This window comes from Triticum urartu, chromosome 1A (genome assembly GCF_056163025.1).
Source record: "Triticum urartu cultivar PI428250 chromosome 1A, HENAU_Tu73, whole genome shotgun sequence".
Taxonomy (NCBI): domain Eukaryota; kingdom Viridiplantae; phylum Streptophyta; class Magnoliopsida; order Poales; family Poaceae; genus Triticum; species Triticum urartu.
Window position 1 is genome coordinate 399,553,951 of NC_141873.1, and position 8,858 is coordinate 399,562,808.

The 8,858-nt window shown below is 44.9% G+C and overlaps 1 protein-coding gene across 3 annotated transcripts; it reads left to right on the forward strand.

The window, feature by feature from the left end:
- The first annotated feature begins 1,877 nt into the window (after positions 1–1,877).
- FACE2 (farnesylated protein-converting enzyme 2) lies at positions 1,878–7,306 on the forward strand. Of its 3 annotated transcripts, XM_087522676.1 has the most exons (9): positions 1,878–2,352; positions 2,453–2,515; positions 2,618–2,809; positions 3,225–3,336; positions 3,536–3,604; positions 4,279–4,341; positions 5,496–5,625; positions 6,708–6,788; positions 6,880–7,306. In XM_087522676.1, exons 1-8 carry the CDS (start codon positions 2,122–2,124, stop codon positions 6,745–6,747), a joined length of 900 nt encoding a protein of 299 aa, XP_087378802.1. In that variant the 5' UTR covers positions 1,878–2,121; the 3' UTR covers positions 6,748–6,788; positions 6,880–7,306. The 3 variants fall into 3 exon arrangements, with proteins under 3 accessions (XP_087378802.1, XP_048535632.2, XP_048535638.2); XM_048679675.2 differs by lacking the exon at positions 5,496–5,625; XM_048679681.2 differs by lacking the exons at positions 3,536–3,604; positions 5,496–5,625.
- The last annotated feature ends 1,552 nt before the right edge of the window (positions 7,307–8,858 follow it).

Genomic DNA, 8,858 nt, shown 5'->3' on the forward strand with positions numbered 1-8,858 from the left:
ATCATCCGTCGTCTCACTTAACACATCCCACTTGTAAGCCCAAGTGGGGAATCGTAGTGGGTCGTCTTTGTCGTCCCATTGCTCGTACTTCACGGTCTTCGGGCGTCCAATCGACAATCGCTCCCAGTTCCATACAGAAAGTACGGGCATACAACCACCAATACATCCGTCCTTCGAGGTCCTACAACAGGCTTCATCCAACTGCACATAAAAAAACATGGTTCAATTAACAACAAGATTGCATTGGTAATATAGCAACGAAGTAAAAAAGAAACAACTGCCTACCTGTCTATACAAGTAAGCCAGTGTCGCCGAACCCAACTCCATTTGCTATCGAAGACGGTCAACGCATTCAGCCACATCCATGGAGCATTCTTGCATGTGCCATCAGCAAACATAGTCCTGGATATAACGTACCACATGTAGACACGAGCATATGTCTTGACCTGATCATCATTAGCATCCTCAGGGCAATTCCCAAAGTGGAATGCAATCCAGGTGAAAGGAGCACCGGCTGCGACTCTTTCCCTCTTCTTGTCTCCTTCTGGTACCGGAGGCTCTGGAGGAACCATACCGATAAGGGCCTTCATCTACTCGCGCCACCCATCAGAATCGGTGCTCATACAAAGAGGATTCCCCTCGATAGGAAGACCGGCGATCATAGCAATATCCTGGAGCGTCATGGTCATCTCCCTGGTCCGAAGATGGAAATTGTGTGTCTCCGGCCTCCATTGATCAACAAGCGCGGCTATTGCTGCAGCATTGAGGTTCAGCATTGACCGGCTGACCAATTGAATGAAAGGGAGGAGTCCCGTGTCTCTTATGCACGGTGTGTGCTGCTCATCATAGTGCATCCCCCCAAGGGTGACCCCGTGAGACCGAACCTTCAGAGGTTGAAGCGGCTACAAACAAGCAAATCAGAATATTACATATGTGACATGTGTGTTTCAAATAAACACAAAATTTAACATACCAACCACTTTCATTATTACCTTATGCTCCTTCGACATAATGTAGGCCCGGTGTCGAGTGTCATAGTGATCATCGAGAAGTCAAATCATCCTACAAATTTCAAACAATAAACATACGTTAGCTAACTCCTTATGCTTCCTAATCAAAGCATGCCATCAATCAACACAAATAATGCCTACAATTGGTAAAAACTAAAAGGAAAATTGAATAATAATGTAATATCTATAATGGTTTCATGTAAATAACATCTCAACATATGTATCCAAAGCATTCTTGTCAATACGAATCTAGGATTTCATCTAACTCATCTAAAAAACATCAACACAAACATCTAAACATGTATAAGGTCCAGCTTAACAATCTAGGTTCAACATAGAAAACATATCTTTTCAATAGAAATAAACTAAATCAGGGTTACAAAATAAATACATATCATCTACAAATCTTAAATCCCACAAATATATATACATGCAAGATTCTAATTCAATCAAACAAGGGTTCCACAAATCTTCAACATAAGATACATTTTTTGGATAGAAAGAAGGGGATCGGAGGAGAGTACCTTCTAGGATGGATTGGTGAAGAAATCCACGGACCAAATCGTCAGATCTGAATAATTTGGGAGATGCTTGAGAGGGGGAGAGGAGGAGGCCGCCGGCGCGTGGTTTCTGCAACTGGGGCTTGGCACGACTGCCTCTAAATCACAGTGCAGCGACTGACCAGGCCTGCAACGCCTGAGAGCAAGACGCTGCACAGTAAGGTGTGGCACCTGCGTGTCGTGCGCCATATAAACGGTCAGCTGAGTATATTTCTTTTTCGCACCACTTCACTTTCTGAATTGTTTTAATCCACAGGTCAAAATTGTAAATTTGCCCACAACAGCAGCAACACGAACTGACGGTAGTCACAGACCCGAGTCCCAAGTTCAGGGCGCGCACACACAAAAAAAAAATAAAAAAAATCAAAGTCCAAGTAGCCGCACCGGCGCCTCTGCTGAACTCAACCAGTCCGCGACCCCGACGAAGAGCGCCGCCGCTTCCTGGCCGGAAGCAACGCCCGCGATCTGCCCGAAGAGGTCGAAGTCCTGGGCCGTGTAACAGCACGGCCGCCAAATCAGTTCCCCCGCGCAAAACCAGTTCACCGGAGCTAATGGCGACGCCGGCGGGTTCCCACCCCGCCTCGCCGCCGGCGATACCCGGGAAGGCTGCGGGGGCAGCGTGCGCCGCCATGGCCGTTTCCTACGTCGCCGTCCTCTACGCCCCCACGCTCCTCCTCCGCCTCCCGCCCGCCACCTCGCTCCACGCCTTCTTCCACCGCCGCTTCGTGTGCGCGGCCGTGTCCTCCGCCGCCTCCGTCCTCGCCACCGCGGCGCTCCTAGGCGTAGGTGCCCCCTTTCTCTCCTTCCAGTCCCCATCTAAGCCCTAGTGTTTGATACCCGGAAGGAATCTCAAATCCCCTGACCTATCTTGCTACCTCTCAGGTATGGAGCTTGAGCGACTCGTCTAAGGCGCTCGCGGTGTTCGGCATCCGTAGTGATCACTTGGTAATCAAGCTGTATCTCGATTACTACCACTTTTTGCTTCTGATTATACACTAATAAGTGGTGAGCTTCTGATGCTTGGACTGAAATGCTTTGATGGATCAGCTCGAGGCAGTAGTGATCCCACTTCTCCTTACATCCCTAGTGTATGCTGGGTCATTCGTCGCAAGACTCTGGGTCATGTCAAGCTCGTGTGGCACGGATGATGATGGGGTGGGAGTCAGCTGCACCGAGAAGCTTGCTCGCTGGATGCAAACCTCCTTACAGGATGTAATGGTGTGGCGGAACTACGTAGTGGTTTGTTCTTATTCCCCTTGATACCATTGTTTGACACTGCCTATTGGATGATGTGGAAATGTCACATAGTATTAGTGTCAGTGAATGCGGGATTATTAACTGAACATCTAATTGTAGGACTACATTATCAGCTAACAAGTTCATGTGTGCAAGTTGTTAACATAAGAATGCAAGCAGAGCCATGAATCAGTGGTTATGGGGATCAGATAAGCAATGCAATTCCATTATATTTCACAAGGAAGGCCAAGCATCGGCACCTAAAATATAATTTGGACCAGTACTTCTGCTGGCCATGACCCCTGCTAGCTCCATTCTCCCTCTGCCACCGTTTATATTATTGTTACAACTGAAAAGTGAGATAACAGTGTCATTTTCTATTTTCGGTGATGTTATTTGAGGATGATCTTTTGACCAGGCACCGTTTACGGAGGAGCTGGTTTTCAGGGCGTGCATGATACCTCTTCTTCTGTGTGGAGGATTCAAAATGTATAACATTATATTTCTGAGTCCAATCTTCTTCAGCCTAGGTAAATAGGTATAATATATTGCACCAGTTTTCACTTCAAAGGAACCAGCCTGGCACAAATCCTTCAGCTAATTTATGTAATTCGTCCTTTTCTAACTTGCAATTGGTGTATGAGTTTAGAAATGGTGCATGACCACATTCAGTTTTACCTTTATGTTTTGTGTTACTCTCAGTTAGTAACTGGGTCTTTCTGTTCACAGCACACCTAAACCACTTGTTTGAACTTCACCAACAAGGATGCAACTTTATGAGATCTCTCCTGATTGTTGGTATTTTTGTTCGCACCATCTGATTTTCTCCTTTAATGCTGTACAATCTCCGTATAACTTCATTGATAGCATGGGCAATTAAGAAGAGCCCATGATTTAACTTTACATGCTGGAGTGTCCTTTATGCCTGCACCTGTGATCTATCGAAGAATATTTTGGTATATTCCAATGTCCCTGCCAAAGTGCAAGCAGTAGCTTGTATAAGCACCTATCTTTTTCCGTTACATTTTATTTAGTCACACCATGGTCTCAAATGGTCCCTTCTAAACATTTGGAGCATCATGTTATACGTTATATATTTATAGGGCGAGTAACACTGGACATGCCTAATTGTTGTCAAAACAATTAATTGTACTTCAAATATGAATGTGATGTCTTTATTCTGTCATGCTATTTAGTGTTTACTTCCTTCGTAGCGTTCGTTTATAAGAATCATTTCTTAGCTCACATACTATATGTGTTAGGGAATCGTGATTGCTGGTACAGATTATATTCATTCTGACTTTTTGATAGCTAGTCATATTACACACATTAGTCTTCTGTTTGTCCGTAGTTCTGCATGTATTTTTTGAAACTTATCATCAGAGATTGCACAATTACTTTGGTTTCACCATTTGCGAACACCTTTTCCTTCCCTTGCTGAACTTACCATGACTCTTTTCTTCCATTCTCAGGTGTCCAATTAGGCTACACTGTAATTTTCGGGTGGTATGCTGCATTTTTGTTCATCCGAACAGGTCCTACTAATTCCCTTTTTGTTTTTGAAAACAGAAAATTGAGGGATTATTTATTTCAGCTATATCATTGATTCGTCACTATTGCTTATACCTTCCTAGTACTCCTTTTCCAATTAGCTCTTATATTTCTAGCTTTTTTTAAAGATGTTAGGTTTACTTGCCGTTGGTCCTAGTTCGTGCTGCAGCAAATGCTAGTCAGATTAACTTCTAAAGTATTAGCCTCTATATTCCAAAGTTTGTAGTTCCTAGTCCCAAATTGCTAGCACAAGGTTGGTTTAATCCCTTTTGGTAATGTAAAGTTGGTTCGATCCCAACTTGGGAGGCATGGCATGAAAGAACTTTGGTTAAACACAAACTTGTGTACTCTTGGTGACTTTTCAGTATTCGTGCCTTAAGATTCGTGGCTGAGCTCTCTGATGTGGCGCTACATGGCAGTTCAAGTGCATTTAATTTTGCTGAACCTTGCTTATCTGTTAATTCATACTGAATGCAATTCAAAATTTCAAATATTTGTATATTGTGCTTAATTTGTATTAACTCTGTCAGTTACTAGTGGGTGTCTGGGTGATCAAATCAGAACAGTGAGTCAAATATTAATGTATTAGGGCTGTTGATTGTAGCAGTTTTTGTAAGCTAGTGGTACACGAGGAGCAGGAGATGTCCAAGTTCAGGACCTGAATTTTGGCCTCACAACTTCTTCCTCTTTGTTATTCTCTGCTGGGATGCTGCACTGCTCAGGGACGGAGGCAGTAGGGGGCGAGCTGGGGCCATGGCCCAGGCCAACAATGATAAAACAACACTGTTAGAGCTACTAATATGATGTTTTGGTAGCAAAATATTGTATTTTAGCTGTTCTGGCCCTCCCCAACGATGATGCAGCAACAATTGCACCTCCTCATACAACTTTTCTGGCTCCGTCCCTGGCACTGCTAAACATCATCGTCCCTTCTCATCTTCACTGAGGAGTGTGAGTGGAATCTCCAAACCATTGACACAGGTTTCTTGGTAGCGTTATCCACTTGACTGCTTGCTGTGTCCTCTGCATCCATGGTGTTCCAGCACTGCATTGCTTTAATTTCGACATGAACCGTATAGTAAGTTCTTCTTGAGAACTTTCCTCTTCTTACTGCTACTTTCTCTTGAAAAACTTACAGTAAGGATGCTGTTGAAAACAAAGCAATGCAATGCTCGTACGTTGAGGATGCAGAAAGTGTTTGCATGGAAAACGCCGCCGCAAACATTGTTGCTGCCCCATGCAGGAGATCTCTGTGGGCTCTGGCAACGGTTTGGAGATTCTGCCCACCTTCCTTATCAATGCATGCATAGAGGGAGGATGATGTTTAGCACTGTAATGCCCAACATAGATTAATAACGAGGAAGAATGGGACGAGACGCAATTTGGGTCCTAGTGTGCACTTAGCATTAACTGACAGAGTTAATACAGATTAAGCCTAGAATTCAACTGTTTGAATCACATTCATTTTTCTGTGAGGGGGCATGGTTCAAGAAAAGTAAGGGGGACTTGTCTGACTTGTGTCTCAAGTCATGCGGCCGTGTGTTTGGCTTGTGAGTAGCCAAACCTCTTTGTGCCATGTGTTTCAAGTTTTAAGGAATGACAAGTGTGCTGACTTTTATTGCTCTCTCCTGCCTTACTTCGGCAATATGGAACTAAACCATGCAAGGTCTGAAATTTAGAAACTGGGCTTCCCACATGGACCAAATTTATAAACACAATTGAAAATATTGTGCTCATTAAACCCATCTGCTGATCCAACATGACAGTCTAATTTTGTGAAACCATATATTTTGGCAAACTATCAAATAATTACACCCTTTTAGGATTAGTTTTGTAAAAGCAGACTTCATCTGTGTCAGCGTTAGAAATTATGCCTTGTAGGTTTTCAAGAGAATTGAAAAGCGTGACTCGGTAGTTAGTGAGACAAACCTGACGGCACTGTTACGAAGTTGCTCTGGCCCCGTAACGGTCGTGTGGTTGATGATGGCCCCCACAAATGTTTGTTCAGGTGAAATCGTAGAAGGTGTGGTTTGCTAAAAGCCTACAACAGTGATACTGATACAAAAGCCGTGTTGTTTGTGATGGCCTTGTTATGAACTAAGAAAAGTTTCTTGAGAACAGGCGTTGTTCTGGTAAATTTACTCTATCTTTCTGCTATGGCACTCACTAAGCTTATGCCCTGTGAACTGGTTAGAAAAATGAAATTTCACTTGTACTAAGTGCCATGCCTTTTTCGCTTGGTAACATGCTGCATGGGTGAGCTGGTTCATATGTTTTGACTGAAAGTGTACTTTAATTTTGTCTTGACAAACATGACATATTGATCAACTTTTGTTCTAAAAAACTGCAGGGAATCTTGTGCCTCCTATTGTTGCTCACATATTGTGTAACATGATGGGTTTGCCTGCGTTCTCATCACCGCGAACAAGAGGTATGTGCATATGATGTTCTTTCTCTGAAGAAAGAAAAGTAAGCTCATGCAAAGTTGTAAAACTTCTCCCCGGTGCTTATCTGTGTTCCAGGAGTGACATCGCTAGCGTTTCTGGCCGGCTCAGTATCCTTCTTTTGCCTTCTTTTCCCTGCTACAAGTCCAAAACTGTACAATGCGAGGTTAGACGGATGCAGTTGCTGGCATGGTTACTGCAGATGGAGTTAGCACAGAACTGAGCGTGGGGAACAATGCTGCATCCGTTCTGGATCGCTTCTGTCATTGTTGTAAAATACATTCTTGTAGCTAGCTTGCCCTTCTCTTGCAATTCAGCAATTGTTCGCCAAGGATCAGAAGGCTGTCAATTTTTGTTTTGAAAGACTTGTCCAAAGCCGGCATCGTATGGCTCTTCAAACTAATCATGTCAATTTTTTTAGGGAACTAATCATGTCAAATTGGTTTAGCTTTGAAGATTCTGCTTTAAGCCTTGTAACTTTGTGCATCATGCAGTTTTTGTGTTCTTTTTGACAATTATCTCCTTTATTCATTCGTCGTAGCATCGCTTGCAACAAGAGGAATAACCACATCCAGGGTGGTGTCCATCCAGATATCTGGAGGAGAAAATCTAGCTATCCTAGCTAGTTCATGAGAAAATCTAGCCAGTTTTGGTGTTCTATTTGGGTTGCAGTAGACAGAGATTAGAAAACGTATGAACGGAACAAATTTGTTTACTAACTTTTCGCATTTTACTATTCAAAAAATCCTGGGTGCAAAGGCACCCAGGAGTAGAAAAGGATACTTCCGCACCTACAGCCTTTCTATTCATATAACTACTAGCAAGATGCCCGTGCGTTGCACGGAACATCTAGATCTTGTAGGAGAAAATGATGAACGAGGGAAGGCTTTATCTGCAAATGTGGAGAGGAATGCGGGTAAATTCTCATAGTTTCCTTCGTATCCGTTAGATATAGATCAGATGACCTATATTGCAGGATGGCAGGCACACCATTATCACCAACTCTGCTTTTTATGAGAGTATATAGATATCTGTACCTAAAGGGAGGTGCATTTTTTCGATTTTTTTGGTTTGTTCACTTAATTGCTTAAAGGGCTCTAGCAATTAAAACAGCGTCAAATCAGCATATTTAAATATTTTTCATTTATGAAAAATTCAAATATCTCCGAAACCTTTTGTGGTGCCAAATATTGCAATGTAATTAAGTGGCCAAGTTCCATATTTTACAAAACTCATTTGGTACTAAAAAGAAATGCAAAAGAGAAAAAAATTAGAAAGAAAGGGAGAAATGGCATTGTGCACAGTGCCTGCCCAGCCTGCTTCCCCCGACGTTCTCCACCTGTCAAACGCGACCGAGCGCTCGTGCACGCGCCCGTCCCCGTCGAGCCACCTCGTCGCCCGCGCCTCTACAGACGGCCGTGGGGGGATGAGACCGCCATCGTCGACGCCTGGACACGACCTAGATTTCCCCCTCCTCTCGCTCCGCTCCTTCCTCTCCCGCCATGGCCGCCTCATCCATCGCCGTAGCCAGCTCGCCCGCATAGCCACCTACCTCCCCGCGCCGCGCCACCGTGCCCGTTAGCTCCGTTCTGCTCCACCGTGTCGACTGCTGCCACACGACGAACCTGGGATCCCCTGCATCGCTAGATCGCCACCGTCTTCTTCCTCTGGACCAGCCGACGTTCGACGTTGAATTTGTCGCCCTCTACAGCTACTAAACCATCGCCGGCAACCGTGTGCCACACGGTGACCTACTGCTCGTTTCCCCTCCCTTAGCGATGTCTCCCATCGCCCGTAGCCATAGCCGCTGTCATGGCCTTGCCTCGCCGTCGCGGCCATAGCCATCCTGACTCCCGTCCGGGCATGACATTGTGCTCCTAGTGCTTGCACGAGCCCAACAAGCACACGCACACGCCTCCCCATGCTCTATGCTCGAATGCGCCGAGGCCCGAGCTCCGGCGTCCACCTAGGTGGTCGCCGTCGTCGCTACGCGCCACACCCGTCCGTGACACCGCCACCAAACGACATGGCGCTGAACGCCCGTTTGAACGTGTCGC